The 27,477-nt window shown below is 40.6% G+C and overlaps 1 protein-coding gene across 1 annotated transcript in view; it reads left to right on the top strand.

The window, feature by feature from the left end:
* The window catches only part of Arsb (arylsulfatase B), a 196,060-nt gene that overhangs the window by 78,668 nt on the left and 89,915 nt on the right, over positions 1-27,477 (top strand). The window contains exon 5 of the mRNA XM_047556044.1: positions 23,314-23,557. Within this exon, the coding sequence (XP_047412000.1) occupies positions 23,314-23,557 (244 nt within the window). The remainder of the gene's footprint in view (positions 1-23,313; positions 23,558-27,477) is intronic.

The raw sequence follows: 27,477 nt of genomic DNA, 5'->3' as shown, positions 1-27,477 counted from the left end.
GCCACATTAACCCAGAAAGTTGATTCAGTCTGCTCTTGACTTTAAACCAAAGAAGTTTGTCCATTTGCCCAAGCCCCGTCCTCTTTGGTCTGGGGGGAACAGGCAGGGAAGGATCTCTGGGCCTCTATCTTTGTCTTTCTTCCATAGTCAGAACCCCTCTATGGTAGTTTGGCCTCTTCTCTGCCTTGTGTAGGAAGCCATCACAGACCTGCTGGGAGCTGAAAAGGAAGTGCAGGAAGGAATGTGTGATTGTTTCCACCAGCTCAGCTGAGAGGAAGCTGAGAGGCCTCACCCCTTGATACCTTATCCAGTCATTTTACAGTATACCATTCATCTTAGAGGAGACCCGTGATAAATGCTAATCTCAGCAGATAAATGAAGTCACAAATGAAGATTACAGGAGGCCTGTGGTAGGCAGGTAAGCATCCACTTAGATTGGACAGAGCCCGTTTCCATTTTACCTTTTTATTGGCATCCTCTGCCTCCTTTTTTAGGGTTACTAGCAAACCCAAGTAACCTTTGCATAGTTACCTCTGGGGCGTTGTTTCTTGCCTCAGGCTGACTTGGACAAAGTGTTTTGCTAACTGTGATCCTCATTGTGGAAGGTCTTTTCCTGGGCTCACTGGTTTCCTTCTAGTTACAGCATCAGGGTAATCCAGAAAGGTCCTTATGTCACAACTGATGAAGCTAACAACACAAAACACAAAGGGTTGAGAAATGCTGACTAGATGGAGTGTGTCGATTTTCATTGACTAGAAGTGACAGGGCCATTAGTTGGTCAGGGTTATCAGATGACTCAAGAAGATTTCTAGGAAACGAATGGGAAGCAGAAACCAAACTGATGTGCGTTGATGGTGAATGACCAGCCTTATTTTACAGAAGGGAAAGTTTTTGCCAGAATTGAACTGTGTCTTTACTAGGCAAAAATAAACCCAAAGGAACAGGAACAAGCTCAAAAACAGAAGAAAATAGTCTATTGCTTAGCAAATTACTAAACACTTAAGAATTTTTAATGTCCATAAGAAGACTTTCCTGAGATATAATGAATAATGAGGTGTCTCTGGCACCATCCTGTGGCTCTTGAGTATTTGTGGGCCACCCTTGTTGAGGTGTGGGTCATTTCTGTTCCAACAAGTGTGGCACTGAGAAGGTTGGTGGTGATATTGAGGGCTTGTTCCATATTATGTTGTTTAATATTATGGCTTTGAAATGTCTTTTTTCTTTTCAAAAAAAAAAAAAAAAAGGTACCTGTTCATTTATTCCTTCTTTGTAAATTAACCCATAATAATAATGCTTTCTAACCTTTGTATTACCAGATTAGACGTTATTGTACAATAAATCACATTTGTTTTAGATTTAATTTCAACTTTTGAAAGAAATTCTTAGTATCTCTTCATTAGTTCCTTTAAAAAATTTCTTTAATCAGTCATTTCTGATTTTAAAAATTAATGCTTGATCATGGTAGAAAGAAGACTATTAAAAGGTATAAAGAGACAAAAATGTAAATTATGCATTGTCTTGCTCCTAAAGTAAATATTTAACCTTCTGTGGTGAGAATTTTTCATTAAAAGTTCTTTCCAAACATGAGTTGAGGCCAGGGGTATCAGTGATAAGAGCACTTACATAGCATGCAAGAGACCCTCGATTTGATCCCCAGCACATTAAAGAGAAATCAGGAGAGAGAGAGAGAGAGAGAGAGAGAGAGAGAGAGAGAGAGAGTTTTAACAATAGCAGTCATTTTAAGAAAGCATGATTTGAGTGACTATAGTTAGCAAAGGCAGTTTTGTTTGTTTTTTGCTAAAATCTTGGGTACCTTAACTTGATACTTTGGCATAAACACATATAGTGGCAGAGAATAATTGTTGTGTACCTGAGATGGCAAATCTGTGGAAATCGGCTGCAAACACACTTGTGTACCAGCATGCCTGTACTGAAATGTGAACCAAGAGGTCTTAACTCACGTTTGTAAGATAAACTGATAAGAACCATACATATGTGTTTGAGCATACATGGGAAACTTGAGAATCAAATGAGATAAATATGTTCCATCAAATCACAGTGTAAGAAAAGTACTGAGTCCACCCCAAATTGCTACATTTGTCTGTGACTTGGCATACTTGTGAAACTCAGTGTGAATTGAAACTACTTTAGAAACCTAGCTCTCGTCATGGTCTTTGACTGGCAGGAAAAGGATTGGTGACGACAGTATTACTCTGGCTGACCAGGAAATAATATTGGAAGATCCCACTCATGTGCTGAGTCCTCTATCTCTGAGCTGGTTTTCAGTGACCAGGAAAAAAACTTTGAAGCTATCAAAATGATACAATGATTCTTCATTCTAACATCTTGAATATTCTTTCAGCAAAGCTATGTTAAAAAAATTTCTGATCTCATGTTTGTTTTTTATCAAGAAACAGAAATGGATAGTGGTATTATGAATTGATCCCGAGAGGAAAAAGTTCTCTGAAATGTAGGTGCCTTAGTCAGATAGTTGGAGATGCTCCAATATTCTTATGAACTCAAAACGTCCCTTGGTACCAGCCATGTGATGTCCTGTTGTCGGGCTGAGTGAGATGTCACTGCTGCCTGGTGAGGTTAGTGCTGTGCTTCCTGACCTGCCTGCTGTGTTGGTAAACCTGAAACCATCATGGCAAATATGTTCATTTGCTTCTCCCCTGAAATGTGCTCTCCATTTTTACCTCCTGCAGATAAAACTGACAGGTCCTTTTCCTGCTAGCCAAAAAGTGATGAGAACCAGGTGGGAGATACAGCTTTTAAAATGTAGTTTTAATTTGCTTTGAGTCTCATAAAGTAGGCTGAGTCACAGACAAGCTGCGGGCCTCACCAGATCCCTCCATGACCTCACTTTCCTCCTGGCAAAGCTCTCTTGGTGCAATGTGGAGATAGCATCCATGGAGTATCAGAAACAGCTTGCTGGAGAGGGGCAGGACTGTGAGCTTGTAAGACTGTCAGATAACATCACTGTATAGTCTATCTTCTTTTTCCTTATTCTTCAAATGCACGTGGTCTTCATGTACTACAGTAATGTCAGTATCTGGTCTCACTGACTCACTTAGGTTGTAGGTAGTGAAGGTCTGGTGACAGAGAGGTGTGGTCTTAGAATTGATGAAAGGCTATGTTGACTCCTCAGTTTCCTAAAATGGATACTTTGGATGAAACCACTGGAATCTCCAAGATGATAATTGACCCCATGGTTGTGCACTGAGATCTCTATTTGAGATCCTCTTCAAATACCTCCTTTTTCTTTTTAATTATTATTGCCATTGCAGACAAATAGTATGGCAGACAGATTTAGATGGGTTTCAGGATAAGTGGTTTAATTGTGTCTTTGCCTCTAACAGCTGTGTGGCCTCTCGCGTATCTTTTAATCTATCTTGGCCTTATCATCCTCAGCTGATACCTCAGATACTTTTTCAGATTCTGTTGTCCAGTGGGAGAATGTCAAAACTCTGCCCATAAAAAGTTGTCTCTCTGTGATTTAACACTTTTCTTTCTCTGCAGGACAGGGCACTTCCCAGACAGGAACACAGTCTTCTTGGTCCTTCCAAATCACCTGCCAAACACCACGCCCCTGAAGATTCTGATCTCCACTCGGGCGATTCCATAGTATAGTCAGCATGAGAACCACTGGCAAAGGTCTAGGCTCAGGGACTTAGCACTATGAAACCTTTCCCTTTGCACGCCTTCTTATCCTTAAGTCAGGACAGTTTTACTAACCACTTTTGTCATTTAATCCTCACAAAAGTTAAGGTCTGCCATTTTCTCTTGGTGTGACTTTCCTGAGTATTCTACATTAATTCAGTACCCGTTTTTTCCTTGTTTATTTTTCTACTCTCACCATCCATCTACCCTTGACCCACGATTCAGAACAACAACAACAACAACAACAACAACAACAACAAAAAGATGAAGTAAAAGTGGTTGACTTCTATCAAATCTCTCTGTAGCAGTGGTCCTCACAGTATGTTCTAGGAGAAACAAAATCACCAGTACCTGGGGGATTTGTGAGAAAGACAAATTCTCAGACTTTTCTCTAGACCAGAAACTGGAGGTAGGACCCAGCAATCTCTGCTTTCACACACCTTCTAGATGATTCTACTTGCTAATGTTTGAGAGCTGTTCTAGAAAGATTTTCAGACAGATTTTTTTTTTTTTTTTATATTGTGCTCAGATGCTTTTGAAGTAATCATGGTTTGAACTTACTTGGTCTGGACACAGGAAGGATATCACATTTCTAAAGGAGATGTTTCTCAGCCTTTCTATCTTGCTGCCCTTTAGAAATTTTCACATTCTTTTCTGCACCTGGAAGGCCTAGCTATATCTCTGCCTATTTGTACACTGAAATTTTAGTTGTAGGTTCTATTATCATAGAAACTTTGATAACCAATGCTATTTCAATGATCTATTATGACATATGATATAAAATAGGCAGAACAGTGACTAATAAAACACTTATTTCATTTCCACTTCTTCATTTGTTTATTTTTATTGGATCTTCCACATGGCATTCTTCATGCTTTAGAACATAGACACAGATTATTTTTTTAAGTTATTCTTAAGCAAATGGAATTATTTTGTAATAGACCCAAAGGTTGCTTTTGTCAGAAGGGAGTTTTTACTAAGTTGAGCACTCTCTGGAAGAAAGTAGTGAGAACATGCTAATATCAGAAATTAACTAATGAAGGAGAGGATATGGGTATCTGGTCCTAGGTGAGGAAAGGTTCAGTGGCAGGAGTTGACTGAGAGTCCATGTCTTTATGCTTCCAAATCAGTATTCTTTGCATGAAACATCAATGCTTTTAGAGACCATACAGTGTACCTAATTGGTTGGATCTTTGTCAAGAGCTTGATCCAAAGGATTTTTAAAATATATATAATGCATTCTCAAGTTCTGTCAAAGGCAGCACAGAGCCTTCTTTAACTCCCTCAAGCCCTCTCACCTCTGTTAAGTTGCACCAGGAAATTCAAGGTCTAGCCAGAGGCCCCCAAAGAGTTAAAAACCCAACCAGCCTGCAGAGTAGCAGAAACTAATGTCGAAAACAGATGTTCCTCTGCAGGCCTTGCTGGATTCATAAGTCAGGATAAAACCAGCATGTATGCATGCATATACATTAAAAAAAAAATCTTGGCTGGAGTTGTAGAGGAATGAAGTGTCTCCTCATCTGCAATTCCTCTTCAGGCCTTGCTGGTTGGGAGCACTGCGAAGGACTCCCAGGAGACAGGTGGCCCTGACACTGGAGCCATTAACTCAGAATGCCCTCTAATCCCTTGTTTTCATTGTTGGTGTTCCGGCGGAGCTGCCCGCACAGAGCCTGCCCGTTTTCATTGGCTTCGGGGATTGTTATTGGAGTGGCTGACAGCTGTCTGAAACTGCCTTCCTGTGCTCTCCGCTGCTGCTCCACTTCACAGCACTATTGTTCCTGTTGAGCCTTTTTCTGAAAATCTTTCCCAGCTGTATCCTGATATGGTAAACCACTTAAATTAGCTCCAGATTGCTCTGTTTATTTTATGTTAGATAAGCGACAAAATACAGTCCCAGCAGCAGGCCAAGAGGAGGGTGGAAGGAGGGGGATGGGGTCAGGGGACATGAGGTCTTTTTCAACACAAGGTAAAGTTCCCAGACAAAATTGAAAAGGCGCAAGTTTGATGCAGTCACTGCCATTTTTACGTGACCCTGACAGGCTGGCTGAGCAGAAAGTTTGGATCTAAGCACCTTGAAATTCAGAAAAGAAAATCAAAACTCTAGCATGAAGCCTGCTCGACAGAGCTAAATTTCTGTTATCAGAAATAGGCAACAGTATATCTGTCGGATTGTGCCAGCTATCCAGGTACCATGCATCATGTATTGACTTCCACAGAAATCCTAGCCCTTTTTAATTGTCCTTTGGTTCTGATGGGCCCCAAACTGCTTCACGTTTGCCAGTCTCCCTATTTGCTCGGCATTTGAATATGTTCTCTTCCCTGCCATAGTTTAACGCTAAAAATCCAAAGATGTTGAGTCACTGGTATAGATATTTTCCACACAGCTGCAAGTGAATATTCACAATGGACTTGGCCCCTGTTGCTTATTCTTGCCATCTGTGCAACGCTCTAACTGTGGCCTCTCGCCCGTGGCAATGACTTCTAACAGGGGCCCTCCACACAGAGCCTTTCATATTTAACAAAACATATTTTCAAATAAAATAGATACTATCCTAGAACAAAGATGCTGCCCTTTGTGATTTTTAGGAATAAACCCAAATAAAATATGAAATATAAACTTCCGAATACTTACACTCAGCTAATGCACACAACCCCGTGCCAGCAACCAGCTGAGTTATGTGCTCATTGAGAGCTTTACCTTTGGTCACTCAAACTCCCCAGAAAAGATCTCATGACTCGCTCCAGTGTGACTGGGCCTCCTATCCCCACTAGGAACCAAAGTTCTGGAAGACCTTTCTACCATGTTGAGAGATAAGAGGGAAGAGCAGGAGAGGTCAGGAGGAATAAAATGCCCTTGGAAACTGCCTCTTACTTTCCTTTGGGGAAAATAAACTTGCTGGGTAATAAAAAGGTACAAAATCAACCATGAAAGAAAAATTACTTTGCCGAGTCCTCTTGGCTTCTGAGGAAGATGCCTTGTCTTCTCCATCAGTCTAGCATGGGTTTGCATGACCTCCATATCACCTCTCATTCCCCAGTTTTCATCTCAGTCTCCTTTCTGGCCCTTGATTGTGCACAGTCTTGTATTTTCCCCCATGGGCCAGGCTTCCTATGGATGTGTTCCTGGAGGGCAGGGATGATGTAGTGATCCTATATTGATCGTTGTCACAGTAGTGACAATCGAGCCTATCTAGCAGGTCTTAAATTAAGATGTTTCAAATAATTGTTTCCTTTTTTATTCTTACCTGACATGAAGGTATTACTTATTATGCTTTTGTGTTACTTCAGACAAAGGCTTAAAAAAAAAATCGAGGCAGACATCCCAAGTTCCATTGGTCCTTCCTCGTTAAAATCATGGGCATGCTGATAAGATTTTGTAAGTCAATCAAAACCTGTCTTTCTTACAACTGAAAACTCTGGCTAATACAGAAGGCAACTACCTGAGGCTTCTTAAAAGCAAACAAGAGCAGGTGAGTGGCAAGACAGAGCTTTACTAATTCCTTGCAACAGGGGTGAGTTCTGTGGGACTAGTTTTTTCTCCTCTATCTCCAGACTTTGACCTAAGGGAGGTGAAATTATGGAGACAAGCAGCAGGCATTGGCAGCGAAATCTCCTCAGAAACCTGCTATTTCAAACCAGAAGTTGAAGAAAGGAATCCCTTGCTAGAAAATATCAGGGAATTCCTGATTTATTTATTTTTTCTTTTTTTCCCCCTGACCTTGTCCCAGTTGAGGACTGGTATTGCTTTTGTGGTGAGGTTTGGCACATCTAAGACCCAAAAGAAGACCCCTAGTTCTAACCAAAGCACAGAAAAGCCTCATTTTCTCTTTATTTTCTTTCCTTCCTTTCTCCTCTCCTCTCCTCTCCTCTCCTCTCCTCTCCTCTCCTCTCCTCCCCTCCCCACTCCTCCCTTCCCATCCCACCTCCCCACCCCTCCCCTCTTCTCTTCTCCTCTTCTCTCTCTAGTTTTTCTCTGCTTTGCTTCCAAAGGCAGCCTCAGTTATGCAGAAGTATGTAACAGAATCAGGCATTGAAACCTAAGAGAAACCATGTAAAGGGGTCCTGGGAGCATGTGAATGTGGGGAAACCTAAAGAGAGGAAAGAAATGGAGAAGAGGATCCCATGATGCTGTGTGTGAACTAAGTCCCAGGCTCACCTCCACACTGCGCATACACTGCACGGACCTAAAGAAGTAAAGCCAAACCTTTGAGAACCACTGCCAAGTCCCGGGCTAACCTCTGAGTGATGCACACACAGGCAGACCCAGACGTCATAGCAGACACTTCACATCTAAGTGACATTAGAATCACTGTCCTCAGAAAGTCAGACAAAACTTATGGTCTTAATCTAACTGGTTGAGTGCCTGTACAAACAACAAACAAATATCAAAATCCTTGAGAGGATTTTATTAAGACTTAGTATCTCAGAACATATACTCAAAATGTTCAGGATACAATCCAAAATTACTCAGCATATAAAGAACCAGTACTCAAGGGAAAAGACTAAAAATAAGTGGCCAACTTTAAGATGACCCCAATATTGGAGGTGTCAGACAAAAATTTACATGCAGCCATTATAACCATTCTCCATGGGATAAAGTGGAACATTCTTGAAATGGGTGGAAAAGTAAAAGTTCTCAGAAAGGAATAGAAACTAAAACCAAATAAATGAACAAACAAAAACAGATGGAAAAATTGGAACTGAAAAGTACAGTATCTGAAATTTAAAATTCACTGTATGGGCCCAATAACTGAATGAAGATGATAATGGAAAGCATCTGTGAACTTCAAGATGAATTAATAGAAATTATACAACCTGAAAAACAGAGAAAAGAAGGTTAAAAAAAAAAAAAGACTGAGCTGGGCTGGGGCTGTAGCTTAGTGGTAGAGCACTTGCCTAGCACATGTAAAGCCCTGGGTTTGATCCTCAGCACCACATAAAAAATAAATAAATAAAGAGAATATGGTATTGTGACAAAAAGAAATTCTTAAAAAAAAAGAATTAGCTTCAGGGACCTATGGAATAATACCAAATGGTCTAACATTTATGCCATTAGAATTCCAGGAAAAAAGAAACATTAATGCAGAAAAAAAAAAATGAAGGGACAATGTCTGGAAACTTCCCAAATTTGGTAAAAGACACCTGTACAGATTCAAGAAGCTCAACAAAATCCAAACAAGATAAACTTAAAGAAAACTATACCAACATCATAACCAAACATGAAGAAAAATATCGTGAAGGCAGCATTTGTATTTGGGAGGATTTACTAAGAGAAATGAAAACATGTTCATACAAAAACCTACACACATATGTTACTGATAATTGATAAAAACTGAGGGAAAAAAAACCCCAATGCAACTAGTGAACTGCTTGGTAGCATAACTAATGTTTGCTACATGTTTACATGGATGAATCTCAAGTGCACTCTGCTGAGTGGAAGAAGCTAGACTAAGACAGTTACACACTGTGATTTTAAAAAAATATGACATTCTGTAAAAGGCAAAACTTTTGAGATGGGGGAAATATCAGTGGTTGCCAGGGATTAAGGCTGGTGACAGCTTGGCTACAGAGATGTGAGACAGGGAGTTTGCCTGGGATGATGGCATGTTCCCTACCTGGAATGGGAAGGTAGTTCTGTGACTCTGTTTGTCAAAAGTCGCAGAAGAACACACAAAACAAGTGAGGTTTATTGTATGTAAATTAAACAAATGAAAAAGAAATCACCAGCACACCATTTCATATCTAATAAGGTTGACATGTTTTCACGACTGCATGAAGTATGGAAAAGATTCATTTACTCTCTTATCTATTTTGAAGTCATTTTCCACTTGATTCCATATTTAAACTTTCAGGAAGCCAAAAGTGGAGTAAACAATGAGGCAGTCTCTTTCAGTACAGACAAAAAAGCTTTTAAAAAACGACTTTGGTGTTTCACATGCTGGGCACGTGTTTTGGAGGGTCAGCTGACCACAAAGGCCCCAATGTGAAATTGAGATATCAAAGTAGTGGTCTGTAAGAGAAAGAGAGACACACTGACTCCAGAAAAGATCTGCTGTTTTTAAGAGAAGCCAAGTCAATGTAATGAACTCATGAAAACAAGAACAAAGAATCTACCATGTCCTGAAAGCTCCGGGTTTTGATAATTAGGGTGGTATTTAGAATGCCTGGTTCATTGTTGTATTGAGTCATATCCTTGCCAGTGTTCTGAAATAAATATACATGGAGTGGGCAGGCTGGGGTTGTTTCCATGAAGAAGACTATATGTATTCCTGTGACACTAGGAACAGCTTTCTTGAATGTAGGATTTCTTCTTTAACATGCCTCTCATCCAAAAGGGAAGACATGCAAAATGGGTGCCTAATTGCAGTGAGATTCTGCCAGCCAATCAGAGCTGCCCTTTAAAGTTAGATCATTCCTCTGCTTCCTCTTACATCATTATGGGTCTTACCAGCTTTTTATACACAAATGTACTTAAAAAAAAAAAAAAAACTATTGGTTTTAGGAACTTTTGACCTATATTCTCATATTTTTCTGCAAAAGTGTTATAGTTTTCACTTTTATATTTGGGTCTTTGATCCATCTTTATTTTTAGTTTCTCATACAATATTGCTTTTGAGATATAATTTACATACTACAAATTTCACCCTTTTAAAGTGTGCGATTCACTGGTTTGAAGTATATTCACAAAATTGCATAATCATCAGCAGTATCTAACTCCAGAATGTTTTATCACCCTAGAAAGAAATCCCACACCCAGGATATCTGGGTTACTCCCAATTTCCTCATTTCTCAGCCCCTGGCAACCACTATTCTACTTTCTATATGTATAGCTTTTCTTATTCTGGACATTTCATATAAATGGAATCGTATAATATGTGGTCTCTTATGACTGACTTTTTTCACTTAGCATGATGTTTTCAAGGTTCATTCATTCTGTTGCATGAATCTATCCTTCATTCCCTTTTACTGATGAATGATGCTACTTTTATTGATGTCTCTTGCTGAAAATATGCCTGATTTTCTTTATCTATTCATACATTAATGGACATTTAGTTTAATTCCACTTTTGGAGAAGCTGCTATGAATAATACTACTATGAACATTCAACTACAAGTTTGGTATTGACATGTTTTCATTTCTCTTGGGTATGTACCTACGAGTGGAATTGCTGTATTGTATGGAAACTCTGGGTTTCACTTTCTGAGGAACCACCAAACGTTTTCCAAAGCAGCCATATAATGTGCATTCCTACGAGTAGAGTAGGGGGGTGGTTCTAGTTTGTCCACATCTGCCCCTCTACTTGTCATGGTCTGACTCTCATTTTCTAGTCATCCTAATGGATATGAAGTGGTGTCTTTTGTGCTTTTAGTCTGTACCTCTTTGGTGACCAATGATGTTAAGCATCTTTTCATATGCCTGTTGGCTATCTGTCTATCTTCTTTGGAGAAGTGTTCCTTTGCTTATATTTAAGTTAGAGTCTTTTGTCTTGTAGTTATTGAATTATATATATGTTGTGAATTAGGGGTTGGTCAAATTTTTTTTAACATATATTACATATCCAATTATACTGTAGCATCATTTGTTGCAAAATCTATCCCCCTGCCCCCATTGGTTTGCTTGGCACCTTTAGTAAAAATCAGATGGCCATTTGAATGTGGTTCTTTTATTGGGCACTGTGTTCTAGTACCATGTCTTGATGACTATGGTACTTCTTAAAGTGAAGTAGTGTAATTCTTCCAACTTTGTTCTTTGATTTGAAAATTGATTGTAATCCCAGGGTCAACCTCACTTGATCATTATGACTGTGGTAATCAGAACAATCCCTACCACACCCCCCTCCAAAAGATGTTCATGTCCTAAAGCCTAGAAACTATGAATATGTTGTTATATGGCAGACCAGATTAAGGTTTCTAGTAAAATGACCTTAAAATGGGAAGATTATTCTGGATCATTTGACTGGGCCAATGTGATCACACATGTCATTAAAAGTGGAGGAGTCAGGCAGAAGAGAAGGTCAGAGTAATATGATATGAGATATACTCAACTGTTATTGGTGGCTTTAAAGATGGAGGAAGGAATCAAGGAATGTAAACAGCCTCTAGAAGCTAGACAGGCAAGGAAACAGATTCTCCCTAGAATGTCCAGAAGGAATGTAGCCATCCCAACACCTTCATTTTACCCAATGGGACCTGCATCCAACTTCTAACCTATAAAGCCATATGATAGTAAATTTGTGTTGTTTAAACAGTTAAATGTGAGGCAATTTGTTATAGCAGCAACACAAAGCTAATACAATGAACTTGTCACTGTAATATATAAATTTTCCTTGTAAATCAATTAATTGACACTCTGCTGCTGCCACAAAACACTGGGCACAGGAAAATGCAGGAAGCCTCTCTATCCCCTCGTCTGCCCCAGGGCTCCTCAGGGGATGAGGCCCAGTGCTTTCTACTCTTGGATTCCCACATTCCTTCTACCTCAGATGTTGTCCTTGAGGCAGAGCCCAGGTGTCTTCTTAGGGACACATCCATGTCCTCTTGCTTTGCTTCCAGTCTTCCTTCTTCACTAACTGACTCTGAATGATTGTTTCAACCAAACCTATTAGCTCATTCATTTGCTGACTCTCCGTCTCCAGCGGCAGACACTGATAGCCCTGCCTGTTTCCTGGGTGGAGGGACAGGAACAACAAAGAATAAGAAAAGCCTTCCTTGCTATTTGGGATCATCATCTCAGTAGAGATGCAAGGCTCGTGAGAAATCCTGTTTCACCTATAATCACTTTCTCTCTTTAGTAAGCCTAACTTTATATCAGCATAGTGAAAATTTTTATGTGCCTGTCATTGCTGCATCTGCTAGAAGATGACAGGTGAAGGGAGTCACTTTATACTGATATAGGGTAGGATTAGTGACATAATATGGAATATAAAAGCTTTTTTTCTGGTTAAAATATCCTCAACTATTCCATGAACTCTTACTGTCTTAGTGATTAGGGTCATCATTGTAATTTTTTTATTGAAAGATGCTTCATACAGTGGATCCTTATATGCATATATCAGGGTAGATCACTTATTGTTGAGAAACAGATATAGTTTTAAGCAGATTTACTTTTAAAATTCATGTTTTTCCTTTTCTTTCCTCCTTCTAATGCTCCTATCTCCAGCATTACACATCTTCCTAACTTACAGATTCTTACTAGGAAATTAGGAAGCCAGATACCATAATGTTATTAGAATAGTGTCTGAGACTATATATGTGGGCCCAGAGTTAGTCTCTGATTGCATGGACTTTAACGTGCCTGTTGTGGTTACTCAGGGATGTCCGTTTTGATGTTTCATTCTTTGGTCTTGTTTTTGTATCCTGTTTTGTATCATGGCTGTTCACATCCCTTTGCCTCCTACTTTGCTTAGCCACTTGCCTCATGTTAGGCCCAGAGGCCCAGGGTACTTCCTACCTTCTCTTCTCCAGCCCTCACTCTGCCTTCATCTGCTTGCCTGCTTGGGACACCCAGTGTTACCCAGACTTCACTCTCACTGCCTGGTCAGAGGGCTGCTGCGCTCTCGTGTGGTCAGGAAGTCCAAGATTCCGGGACTCACAGAGTTTATTTTATTTTGGCCTAAGAGCAAGTATCATCTGCAGATTAGAAGGGAATCTTTTTCCCATCCTTTTTTTTTTTTTTTTTTTTTAATCAATTGTGCATTCAATATTTGAAATTCTTTTACCTAACTGGTTCATATTTAGGCCCATGGAGTAGAAGGTGTTCTTCTGCTGTTTTTCAGAGAGAACAGTGCTAGTCAGCATTCTCCTGATCCTTGTCAGCCTCTCCCGGCATTAAACATTCAACTGCCACTGAGATCTTTTAGCATTTGGCAAAACTTCAGAGAAGTGCTCTGGGGAAAGAAAACTGCCTGTCCACTCAGTTTGGTTTATTTATTTTTCTGAGTAACCCTAAAAACATATATTACTACTTATGAATTAGAGGCTCAGTAAAAAGTTGGACATTTAACTTGTGGTGCTTAATAATATTTAGGTGAAATTTAGAACATTTGACTTGTATTATTTGTTTGGAAGCAGAAGACAAATGACAGTGGTTGATGCTTGGCCAAATAGAACATGTCAGCTTTCTCTTATCACACTCTGAAAAATCATTGACTTCATTTTCCATCTTTCTCATCATATAGTTAGTATGCCTATTATTTTGAAACCACAATTCGGCTTTTCCCTGTTAACAGTATTTTCAGTTTCTCCAGCTGTCCTTGAATTTGCCAGACTTTCAAACATTTCTGTGGTAATTTTCTCACCTATCACCTCTTGATTTGACATTACTGAGGGAGAAATAGCTCTCTAGGAAAAAAATTACTTGAGCATCTTCAATAGGCGTTAGGTCTAGAAGGGGAGTCAAACAATTTGTGAGTATAACTGTAATACCCCCTCAGGGTGCCAAAGAATTTTAGTTTACCCTGAAATTATTTTAAAAAATCAACTATTCTTTTAAGATCAAATCATAGGAAAAACAAGGGGGATTTTAGTTATATAAAAAGAATAGAGCAAACGTTTTGCACTTTTCCTTACCCTGAATATCCCTAATGTGGTTATTCTGTGCTACTTATGGGAATCCAGAACATTCAGATTAAACCTAATGTTATCTAACTTTCTAAGTGAGAACACCTCACAACATTTTGTTGTCTTAGAGCTTCCATCCAAGATCTGTGACTACCTATACTCTAAATTACAGAAAAAAAGTCATTTGCCTACCAGTACGTAATAAATTAGATCACTTTTCCAGTTCCATTTTAACTTTGAGAGAACAAATGTTTCCAGTCTTTCAACAGACTTTCAAGTCTTTTCATCCTAAATAAATTTTAAAGAGGAGATAAAATCTCATTGGTATCTCATCATTATAAGCAATGACATTAGCCCATTAAAATGAGGAAATCTTTTACTAGAACACTTTATAATCTCTTTCTTTATAATCCCCATCATTGCTGTCTGGCCTTTCCCTGCATCCATCTTCCTTTATCTTCAGCTCTTTTGGTGGCTACATCGGTTACTTGGTGTCTCACTGCCAAATCTACCCAACCCAAACTTCCTCTTGCTGGCTCAGTAGGAGCCCTCCCCCTTGCTAGTGCTGTTCATCAAGATGAAAAGTCTGATTAGTGTCTGACTGGGAGTTGAGGCTCATAGCACTTGTTTGCCTTGAATGCTGCAAACCATTTGAAACCCCTACAAATAGTCAGATGACCATCTGAACAAATATTCAGTTTCTGATGCTTAATTTGAATCCCAGGCTATCATTACTGAATCTCTCTCTTTGGTAACTGATGTACCTTATTTAAACTTGTGAAAACAGAAAGGAGTCATCATGAGTCTCCCCCAGTGATAACAGAATTCATCATTGTTTTTATGACCCTTAAGAAATTGCTCGTAGAGTACAGCATGTAACCTAGATGGCTCTAAGCATGGTATGTGGGAGTGTGGCTATAATACCTAAGTCTAGGTTCTGTTTGATAAATATCCAGATAGGAGCCTTTCTGCTCTGCAATTTTCTGGTGCTCGTGACTATCATCAGTGAAAGTAGCTGATACTTATTTCTATGTCAGGTACTATGTTAAGGTGGGTATTGTTATTTTCATTTTTCTAATGAAGAAACTTGGGCTCAGAGATTGAGTAACTTGCCCCAACTCACAGCATTTCACTTCTATCACTTGAATACTGGAAGTGGGTCCCAGGAGGCTCCAGAGAGTGGATTTCAGCTCAGGATATAGGGTCCTTGACCTATGTGATATAAAAGAATCCCAACCTGCATCTGGTATTGAGGCACAGAGATTTATTTAGGAAGATATGGATTGTGCACTTGAAAGGTAAAGAGAGTGGAACCATCAGGAGAGTGAAAAGCAGCACCTTGGTCCGGGCCTCATATTTATAGAGGGACAGTAGCTAGGGCTGAACTGGAGGCAGAGTTGGGGGGTGGGTCACACAATTTTGCACCAGATCGGTATATACTACTTTGTTTGACAAGGACCTGTGCACAAGCATACAGGTCAGGGGGCAGGATGTTAATGAGTTGCTTGTTTTACATTCTAGGGTTCGTGGGCATTTCCTGCATGACAACAATTCATGGGCACTTCTGTTCTGAGACTCAGTAGTTCTTTTTCCATGTCCTCAAATTCCTATCTCAATAATGGTCATGAAACAACCAGACACCTTATTATTTTTTTTTAATATATGGTCATCATTCAAGTTTTCCTTAACTTCTGGCAACAAGTGTTCTTAAGAATGCAGTTAATTAGTTTTTAACTAAGAAGAAGTCTTGACTCAGAGCACTGTCTACCGTATAACTGAATAAAGCCCTTGAACCTCCTGCTCTCTGCGCCTGGCTACCCCTCTTTGGTTGTCACTTGGCTGCCTCTGCCTCATCATTCTGGTGTCAGCTCCTCTGATCAGCTGAATAACTGCCTACCAGGAGTGGAGGGATCTTACCCTGTTTCTCACTCACCCCTGAGAAAGAAGACCTTGTCTATCTGTAAGTCACCATTTCCCCAGAGCTAGAGTAGTCCCTGACACATGGTGGAATTCAAGACAGATATGTCAGAGGGATGAGTGAGTTCTCTATTCCAGGTGAGGCCCCAATGCTTCCTCAGATGCTCTTGAACAACCCCCTTTGACTTCAAGGTAATCAACCAGGTGACAGATTGGACTGTTCAGGTACTTGTGGGTCCAATATTTGCTCAAATCCTTACTGGGGTCCTGGACTGCTGCCCCTTGCTAGTATCCTGTAGATTAAGCAGTATCTCTATGTAGAACAACCACCTAAAAGTCAGGGGTATGGAGTTCACTGGACAAAGACTCAGAAAAAACTATACTAACCAAGTTAATTTTTAGTATCTTCAATCTCCATTTTTTTAATTTGGTCTCTTTGGCAGGCCCTGTACTAGGTCTTGGGAATACAAATAGTGAGACATTGTTCTTGCCCCTTAAGGAGCAGAGTTATGGGGAAGACAAAGCCACAAATAATTGATTAGCAATGTACAGAGATAAGTTCAGTAGAAAATGATAGAGATACCATGCAGCAGTGGTACAGAGGAGAGATAAAGACTGTTGGGCAACCAAGCAATAGGTTGATGGAAGATATGACTTTTAACCAGGGACTTAAAAGTTAAGTCAGGCAGGAAAGAAGGGTAAGGGCATTTTTAGACAAGGGAGCCAATGTGTGCAAAGGAAAAGTCAGCATGAAAGGATGTGATGTATTCTAATACAGGAGAGTTTAATCCTATAAGCCTGAAGCATATGGTACACTTCATGGGAGAGAGGCAGGCATTGATGCCCAGAAAGTAGACTGGGGACAGATGTGAAAGAGTCTGTTAGGGGCTGGGGTTGTGGCTCAGTGGTGGAGTGCTTGCCTAGCATGTGTGAGGCATTGGATTAGATTCTCAGCACTACATATAAATAAATGAATAAAATAAAGGTCTATCAACACCTAAAAAAAATATGTTTTTAAAAAAGATTCTGTTAGGCTAAAGTTTGAACTTTTTCCTGATTGGAAATAAATCAGGTCCTTAAACATGAATGTGGTCTGATTGGTGTGTAACTTTACAAAGTAACCTCTGGTGGCAACCTGAAGCACTGTAACTTGGGTATCACTCCAGGAGCCCACGAGAGGGAGGGAAGTGCCTAACCTAAACCAGTGGGGCTGGAGAACAGGGATGGATTGGAAAACCATTTTAAAGTTAGACTTGGCAGAATTGAATGCACATTCATTGTACATTCGTTTCAGTCAGAGATGATTGAATGCTGAGTAAGAAAGAAAGAAGATATGAGAAGAAAATCAGGTTGGAAGATGACTATCTGGGTAGATATTTTCTCCAAAGTCTTTTAGAGGAGAGAATTGAATTTACCTAGTCCCTTAAATGACTGCTAAGACATTTATTAGTTCTCCAGTTTGCATTTTAGTTGCATTATTTAAAAAAAAATAATCTGAAAGAATCACTCATCAATAGGCAGGTACTATTTTGTGGCAAAGAGGCTTCTTCTTTTTTGGAAATGATGTCACCTACTCATCTATCAGTCACACATGCACAGTGCCTGATGCAGAAAGAAAGCCAGAGCCTGGTGGGAGGCTGCTGGAGCCTTCCTTGCCTTTCCTTCCATGATCCCAAAGTCAGAGTGAGGTGGAGGTCTTGGGGAAGCCCAGGCTGAAGCATCCTTGGGGCACAGAGGCAGAGACACATGCGATACTTCAGGGCAGCCTTCCACACAAGCCCAGCCTTAAGTTATTTGGGGAGTATGCTAAGAATTAATGTTGTTGTCATGGTTTCACTTTAATTTTTATCAGCTGGATACAGATGTGGCTTCACTGTCATATACTTGATGTTTTTGTTCAGGTCTTTGGCTAACCAATGTTTTTCCATGACTTTTTGACAGTTATTTTTGTTCAATAATGAATAATAAAGTGAGATTTACAATCTGCATATGACGACATTTATTTTATTTTGACATTTCTTTTCTAGACAGCAAAGATTTTATAATTAGGTTTTCCCTCTGCCAAAATGTTACTGAAAAAAAACTTTCCCTGGGGAAAAAAAATAGTTTCATAGCTTCCTTTGCTAGCTGGAGTCATCTTATTTTGATTTGGAAGTTTTTTCGTTAAGTCAGTCAGGAAAAGAAACAAAATTTGTCTTGAAAAATTAGTTCTTTTTAAAATTTATTTATTTATTTATTTTTGGTACCAGGGATTGAACTCAGGGGCACTCAACCACTGAGCCACATCCCCAGCCCTATTTTGTATTTTATTTAGAGACAGGGTCTCACCACGTTGCTTAGTGCCTTGCTGTTGCTGAGGCTGGCTTTGAACTCACAATCCTCCTGCCTCAGCCTCCTGAGCTGCTGGGTTTACAGGCATGCACCACTGCACCCGGCTGAAAATGAGTTCTTAACAAGAAAAAAATTAAGTCTGGCCAAATAGAAAATTAGGAGGAGAGGGAAAAGAAACATGTTTGAAATGTTTGAAATGGTGGTGGTTCCATTATTATTTTATTTTATTTTAATTGATGTCAGACTTAGGTGAGCAGCATATAGAAAAATCCCATCCACCATGTTTCATATGAGCTTATGTTATTCTTGCTGATCAGTTTTATGTTGAACTCTTTGAAATACCCAGGAGGCTGTACTGGAACTGATGGCTAGCACCCTATTTTCATGCATTTAGCTGACTAAAGGGCCAACACGGTGTACTCTGCTCCTTCATTGGTAAGTGGCAAGGGTCAGCCAAGTGCCACCTATGGGGACTGAATTGCCCTTTTCCTAGGGTTGGCTCTGGGGGGGGGGCATTAGGAGAAAATGCAGGGTGTCAGTTGACAGTGCTTTCCCTCTGGACTGTTGAAAAAAAGATTGAGGAAGCCACGCTGATAACTGATGACAGAATCGTTTATTATTGTTAATGGCAAAAACATCACTATGAATTAATCGCAAAAACAGTCGCCTACTGCATCAGCGCCCTTTCCTCAGGACACGTGGAAATGTCTTCCAGCTCCTACAGTAGCAGCAGTGGCCAAATTCTCTTTACAGCCCAGAGAATTTTCCTTTCTGAGTCATGACTGAGGGATTGCTCCTAGAATCACATTCCAGACCATCCGCCCTTATCCTCATCATCTCCAGTCTTCCTTCCACCACCCTCATTATCCAGTATTTTTTATTGAGCACCAAATATGTGCAACTGAAGGACACGTTATATAAACATAGACAACAGGCTTCTCCTGAAGCATCGAGCTAGTATGGTTGATTGCAATCCTGACAACAGGTTGGCTTGACACCATGGGTAGAGAGTAGGCATTTCCTTCCCGGGCATGTGTGAGTTATACGAAGGGCACCGTTTTTAAGTTTTGGCACGTTGGCTGTGGGTGCCTGATACTTTGTTGAGTATTGAATGTGAAATGGAATGTGCATTTCATAAACTCACTCGGGTGGCTGCTTAGGCCTTGAGTTTTGGGTGAAGAACAGATGCAGAAAGACTTGAGGAAAGGGTTGTACATCTGTGATAACAAAAGATGGGATCGATTGTCACCTACCCCCAGTTGAAGAAGCGTTACTGTCCCTCATCTAATCTAGCTCAAGACCCTCTCCACTCCCCTTCAGGAAGCACAGAGAACTGAGGACCCAAGAGGTAGGTGCTCTATTAGAAGTCCCCTTAGCAGTAGAGCCTTGAATTTCTTCCCCACCAGCACCAAAGGGAATTAGCCTGACCCTTAAGGAGCTCTCCTTCTGCAGCCTCATGGGAAGAGTACACTCTGCCGCGGCTGGCCAGCCCTGTGGCTTTCACAGGGATGGGAAGGATCATGAGGCCCTCGTATATCCCTGCACTGAGGACATTAGCAGTGTGGCACTGGAGGGACAGAGGCCTGGCAGTCGTCACACAGACCTGGATGGAAACCTAGCCTTTTCACTTATTAGCTGTTTGACCTTTTCAAACCTAAATTTTTTTAAAGCAAGAAAATAATTATGAGACTAGTAGTATTATAACTACTAATACTGGATTATCATAACTATTTGGGTTGTTGTAAATGTTAAGAATGACAACAGTTGCTACCATTTATTTATTGAGCACTTAGGTTATGCCAGAGGCCCTGCCAAAAATTATCATAAATGGTGTTATTTTCTTCTCACCATAGTACATGAAGTAGGAATTATTATCTCCATATTTAAGATGAGGAAACTGAGGTAGCATATTGCCCCTGACCACACAGCTAATAAGCGGCTGGCGTCATGTTTCAGTTCCAGCTTTCCCGCCCCAGGCCTTATGAGGTAATGTGAAATCCAGGTGTTGCCTGGTGGTGCTTAACAAATGTTCATGCTCTTTTCTCCCAGGTGCATACCTGTACTATGTACAGCAGTATCATCGCCATCGTTTCACTTGCAGTTTCAGTTACCTGCAGTAAACCATGGCTTAAAAACATTAAATGGAAAATTCCAGAAAAAAAAAATAATGTTTTAAATTGCACACTATTCTGCATAGTATGTTGAATCTCATGCCATCCTGTTCAGTTCTGCCCAGGTCATGAATCATCTCTTTGTCCAACATATGATGCAGTAAGATTTTTCTTTTTTTCCTCTTTTTTTTTGGTACCGGGAATTGAACACAGGGGTGCTTTACCACTGAGCTATATCCAAGATCTTTTTAACAAATTTTAAAAATTTTGAGACAGAGTCTCTCCAAGTGCTAAGAGTCTTGCTAAGTTGCTGAGACTGTCCTTGAACTTGCGATCCTCCTGCCTCAGCCTCGTCAAGAGTCCTTTGGATTACACAGGCATGCACTACTGCACCTGACATAGTATAGTAAGATTTTGAGAGAGACCACATTGACTTAGCTTTGTGTTTTTTGTTTTGTTTTGTTTTGCTGCCCAGGCTGGCCTCAAACTCCTGGATTCAAGCAATCCTCTTGCCATAGCCTCCCAGGCAGTGGGTATTGCCGACATGTGCCACTGTGGCTAGATTTACATAGCTTTTATTACAATATATTGTTATATTTGGTTTGATTAATTTTATTGGAGTTGTTGTTAATGTCCTACTGTGTCTAATTTATAAATTAAACTTTGTCATAGACATATATGTATAGAAAAAACAGTACCTATATAATTTGGCACTATTGGAGTTTCAGGCACCCATTGGGAGTCTTGGAATGTAGCCACCAAAGATAAGGGGGGACTACTGCATAATTTCCATAGTGTAGGTTTGTCACACTGCCCTCATGTGGCTCATCTGGGCAACAGGACAACATTGGTTTTTGTTTTTTTTTCTTTAATTAAGTATAACTTATATGCAAATAAGTGTTATTTCAAATGTATCTCTGATGTCACCAAAGTGTACAGATACTTTTGAAGCTAACATGATTCTACAAACTCAGCCTACAAGAAATATCACTTTTATTTTCTACAGTTCTAATTTAATGTCTAACTCCGAACCCTCACTGGGCTAGTAAGATACCTGTCTTCAGTCACTCTTATAACTTTCACCCCGTCTTCACCAGTGTCCCCGAACCCTCTGTCGTCATGGAAGAGAACCTCCTCTTCCCTGGCATTGCTCTCCATGAAGCTTTATCTTGCCATCCTGTCAAGCAGGGAGGAAATTTTCTCAAAATTATTTTTTCCACCCAACTGCTCTGTTTTGCAGAGGTATTTATAAATCATTGGAGAAATCCTTAACTTTCACACTTAAGAAAGAGTTCAGATCAGCAGGGAGTGGAATGTGCAAAACTTTTTCCGGGAAGAATATCGAAAGGTCTGTTGTCCTCATTCTCAGGAGCTTTAAGTCAGTAAGTGAAACTCCCCCAGCTTTCCTTTCATGTGAGCTCAGACTCACCTGGACTCATTCTCCTGCCCTATACAAAGTCACACACATGCATTGGACTTAGTTGATCGTGTGGCACAGGCGTCTATCCCAGGCACGAACTATCAGGGGACTGCCGTGTTTTTCTGGGGCCCTACTGATACCGCCGTCTACCGGTGACGAGTTCTGTTTCCTCAAATGTTGAACTATAACACCAGAGAAGCACCTTGAGGCAAGCATATAAAGCAGGTTTTATTTAAAGGTAGTAACACAGACTACTTCTGGGAGAGAGAAGGGGGCCATGGCTGGTGTTCAAGAAGTGAGAGCGCCCTGCCCTTTTTATAGACTAAAGTTTCCTTGGTTCTCCTGCTGTCTCCCTCCTTATCTCTTCTTCCTGCCGACATGACTAGGCTGGTGAGATGGCAAAAAGGTGAGAAGCAGATGGGCAGGTGGAAGGGCCAAATGGAGTGATCCAGGCAGGTAACAGCCCAAGAGGTATTAATTAGCAATTCCGGGCTGGCAGCTTTTGGAGAGGGGTTCTATAAGCAGGTAACCTTGGTGATCAAAGGGCTTTGGAGACACTGACATTCCAATCTCCCAGGGGCGGTCTCCAACTTCCCAGACTCAGATGGCCTCCATTTCCTCGATTTGACCCCATCACCTATAATTCTGGGTTCACAACCTGTGGAAGACATGTGCCATGCCCCTGGTGATGTCTGTGTAATGGAGGGCAGTGTTGGGGGGAGAGGGGAGTTCGTCAAGGAAGGTAAGGGGCAGTTCTTATCTTTATTCTTCAAGTTCCATTTAAAAAGAGCGCACACAGAAGCCTTCTGTTCTTGAATGCATTTGAGAATTAACTTTGTCCTCTTCCACCTAAATAACAAACAGATTCTCCAAAGGTGAGTTCATTTGGAAGTAGAGGAGCTCAGGATGGGAATACATGTATCATAGTCAGCTATGACAATCTTCAAAGAGGTTGAGGCAAAGGGACATTTTTAAATGAAAACCAAGGATGACATAAGTGATTTTTGAACAATAATCCTTGGCTATAGGAATCAATAACAAGAGGGTCCCTGGTCCGAGGTTGTTGCCACAGTTGTTGGACAGACGTTCTTGCAGGAGTTTGCTTGTTGTGGGTGGTCTTTGTGCAAGAGTGTGGTTCTGGCAGAGTCTTCTGTCATAGTTCTTGTCATCAGGCATATCTGGATGAGATCCCCTCCTTCATAACCTCAGCTTTGTTTAGTGTAATTTTTGTTTGTTAGGACATGACACAAGCAAATCCATGTTGATTCTGACAACTTTCACATCCTCATTCCAAGACCTAATTGTGTTTCAGATAACGGAGGACAGACCCTGGCAGGGGGCAATAACTGGCCCCTTCGAGGAAGAAAATGGAGCCTGTGGGAAGGAGGCATTCGAGGGGTGGGCTTCGTGGCCAGCCCCTTGCTGAAACAGAAGGGCGTGAAGAACCGGGAGCTCATCCACATCTCCGACTGGCTGCCCACCCTCGTGAATCTGGCTGGGGGACACACCAATGGCACAAAGCCTCTGGACGGCTTTGACGTGTGGAAAACCATCAGGTACTTGCCTGTCTTGTCCTTTTCCTCCCAGAATGGAAACTTCAAGAACAGCTTGACACAACTCAGTGAGAATGATAAATTTTGTGTTAAAATGATAGTTCAACTTACAAATAAATGACTTCTTTTAAAAAGGAACCACCTTTAGAGCTATTGTAATTAATGTATTTCTTAAGTTCTAAATTTGGGATTGTGGGCCTGTATTTTTGGGCAAGACTGTTGTTAGCCTCCGACATCCTAAGAAGTTCTTCAAAGCTAAAAAGTTTTGCTTAGAAGTAGGGTGGGGTATTGTTAGCTTCCTACAGCGGGTGAGGGGGCCTCCACTATCTCCTGACAGAAGAATGGAGGGCTGAGCAGGTGAAAGAACTAGGAGCCAGGAGGAGCAGTTTAGTTCCATTCATTAACAAGGTCTAAAGAGTACCTACTGTGTGCTGAGCCCTGTCCTAGGTGCTGAGCAATTAGGAATGAGCAAAACTGGTGAGATCCTGGCTCTCATGCAGTTTGTGTTCTAGTAGGGGGAGAAAGTTTTTAAAAAAGTAAACATATAATTAAGCTTCAGTAATCAAACAGTGTGTTGTGGCAGATGCTGGCAGATGTCAAGGAGTTTCAGTCAAGGACTCAGCTTTGGAATTAGTGGTACTCCCCAAGGTGGGGAGGCACATGCCCTGTAAGATGCCAAATGCGTCCTTGCAGTGTGGGAAGAAAACCATGAATCTTGTATTTCTATTTAATTATCCCTCATCCTTTGTTAAGTATGTTTTTATAAGGTACATAATATACTAGTAAATTAGCACTTATACCAAATTTATAAGCAAAGATACATATATTAGAGATAATATTTTTACTGAAGGACTGACAAATGTCTAGTGCAAGGGTGTTCAACCTCTGCTTGGTGTTACCAACTCTGTTTGGGGGTAGTGGCTGTTTGACTGGTCCTCTAGTGGCCAGGGAGAGAAGGCCTCCTCATGTTCTTCTTTCTTCATCCCACTTCAGGTGTCCCAGGTTTCTATTCATAGGAAATGCACAATAGCATATTTAGGAGTGAAGAGCCATGATGTATATAACATATCCTCAAATGGTTCAGAAGAAAATTATGTGTGTGTATGGTACAGAGAGAGAGAGTGATAATTGAAATGGACTCAATAAAAGAATTAGCAAGGGCTGGGGATGTAGCTCAGTGGTAGAGCATTTGTCTAGCGTGTGCAAGACCCTGGATTCAATTCCCAGCATTCAAAAAAAAAAATAGTGTCAAAAAATTAGTAATAAAAGAATGTGGGTAAAGGGCATAGGTGTTCTTTTGTTATACCTTATTTTTGCAACTTTTTATGAATTTGAAAATTTTTCCAAATTAAAAGGTCCGCCAACACTGGGCCCACATTTCTGTAAGGCTAAAATGGAATAGAATTAAGTAGCTGCTGCCTTCCTTAGATGAAGTTTTGACTTTTTAAGTCGCCAATCTCCAGTGTCCCCAACTCCCAACACAGGCCCACTACACTCATTTATGTCTACCTGGTCCCTGTAGGCATTTAAATTTATAATCTGTGGTATGCTTAAGCATAGTACTTAATCCTCTGGATGTACCATAATTTAACCAGTCCTCAACTAGTGGATATATAGGTAATTTCTTATCTTTTTATATTATCAATTTTTCTGTAATTAATCATCTTAAGTGTTAAAATCATTAGGATTTGTCATGAGATTTTTTTATGCCAAGGAAGTTTGACAGCTACTAAAGTTTAGACATGAAAGTCCTATAAGTTTAGGAATGGTTGGAAGAAACAGTCGGGCTTCTCCAAACAGTCTGTTGGTTTCTATATAATGAGTCTTATCCAGGAGGATGAGACAAGGGAAGGTCTCATTTCTTCCAAACCTAAGGAATAATCTGATTCAATTAGCTTTAAATCTTCTTTAGTTTGTAACTCAAAGTTCCAGGTTTCCCTTGGAAAATTTATCAAATTATAAAGATCATTTTTCAAAAGTTGAAATTTAAATCATTGAATAGCTATTTCCTCACCTTTTCCAATTAGAGTTGACCCTTGAATACCACCTGAGTGGGGGCACTGACCCCTGTACAGTCGAAAATCCATATGTAACATTTAAAAAAATTATTTAATACCCCTATTATGTCCAGGAGTGTAGCTCAGTGGTAGAGCACTTGCCTAGCATGCACAAGGCTCTGGGTTCAAGGCCTAGCACTACCAAAAAAAAAAACCAAAAACCATAAAGCCCACAAAAAAACTTTATCAATAAGTACTTTCAGTTTGTTGACTTTTAAAAATCAAGTTGTAAATGTTTATTACAAATTTAAAATAAAGTTCTTTGAAAAATCTCAATTTGACCAGATATGAAACAATTTAAAAATCTTTAAAGGTGTATTTGGGGTAAAAGCCTTTTTAAAAATAAAAGATGTTTCTCATGACCAAAAAAGACACGTTTGGATAAAAATAATAAAAACCCCTTGTGGCATAGATAATGCAGATAGTTCTAGTTATCTAGTTAACAGCAAAAAGCAAGCCCTTAGGTCTTTAGCTCTGATCATTTCCTATTGCTAGGATTTCACATTCATTTCTTCTTGTTGGAGGACTAGATGATGGTAGAGATGGCAAACCTAAATTTACTCAGCTCACCCCTGCTCGGCCTTGAGAGAGGAGGACTTCTCAGCTGGTGATCGGCTGCTTTTGTCTCTGCCATCCTGTAGTTTAGGGTTTGCTGGTCATCTGTGTCCGTAACTGAAGTTGCAGTGGTACCTATGTTGAGGGGGTCACATAGGATTTCCCTATCCTCTTCATTGCCATCCTCTCTAGGCTATCTTTGGGGAGACCCAGTGGAATCATGGTCAAGAACCCCCATAATATTCTGTCTCAGTGGTCCACCTTGTTCTCCTGCACCTGTTTGTCAGCACCCTCCACCTCTTCTCCCTGCCCCGGGAGGCTGACGTCCTGTGTGGTCGCACTTAGAGTCTCTGCTCTCAGAATCTTCACCTGCTGCGGGGGTGGCCTTCGGGAGTACCCTGCAATCCCTCCCTCTTTCCCCCACTCACCCTCCTGGTGATTCTGCTGCTGATTGTGTGAGGACCCTGCGGATTTGGATAGCATCTGCAATGGTTACGGTCTGCTGCTCATTTACTGCCTTGAACTGGAACTCTGCCAGGCCTGGCACATCTGCGCCTCTGTGCCCTTTTCTCCTCCCACAACATCAAATTCTGTCTCTTCAACTTCTACACGGCTCAGGTGCTTCCTGGGGTGGTTCGTACGGTAGGCTGGTGTCATTCCTCTTGATGAAATAATATCTGTTTCTTACGTTGAGCCATTTGCTCCCCAAATTTTGTACTATGTCCTTCTTGTCCTCATCAGTAGGTGCTGCCCATGTAAGCCCACCCAAGCCACCTGTCCCTGCTGTGCTCTCGGTGGTGCCAGGCTTGGTGCCTGCAGTGCTGAAGGTGGGGGTTGTGCCTCAGTCCCTGTCTTGCGCTCAAGGCTGCTGTGAGGTAATGGGTTGCCACAGGGCTGCCGCTCTGCTGGGATGATAACGAGACCAGTGGCAATGGCACCGGGGGTGCTGAGGGCTTTGGGGTCCTTTCTCCACCCCTGGTACCCATGGAATTCCGTGTATAACTATTGACTTCCTAATAACTCATCTCCTAATAGCCTGTTTGTCAGTGAAATCAGTTTTCTCTCAGTTTTTGTTGTTCAGAAAGCTTTTTTCTCAGTTTGAAATGTGTTAAATTTTTATCTTTATTTTCTTCTAAGTGTTGTGGTTTGATTTTCTTCCATATAGTCTTAAATTGTTGTGAGATAATATGTATGTTACCAGAGGTCAGTATCAAAAACAGAAAACTGGGGTTTTGTTCAGAATTTTTTTTTTTAGATCATGGACTTCTTTGAGACTGATAAAAGCTATGAACTTACAGAAAAAAAGCACTT

This window comes from Sciurus carolinensis, chromosome 6 (assembly GCF_902686445.1).
Source record: "Sciurus carolinensis chromosome 6, mSciCar1.2, whole genome shotgun sequence".
NCBI classification, from domain to species: domain Eukaryota; kingdom Metazoa; phylum Chordata; class Mammalia; order Rodentia; family Sciuridae; genus Sciurus; species Sciurus carolinensis.
Note: the sequence above shows the minus strand (reverse complement) of the source record. Positions and strands in the feature narration are given on the sequence as shown.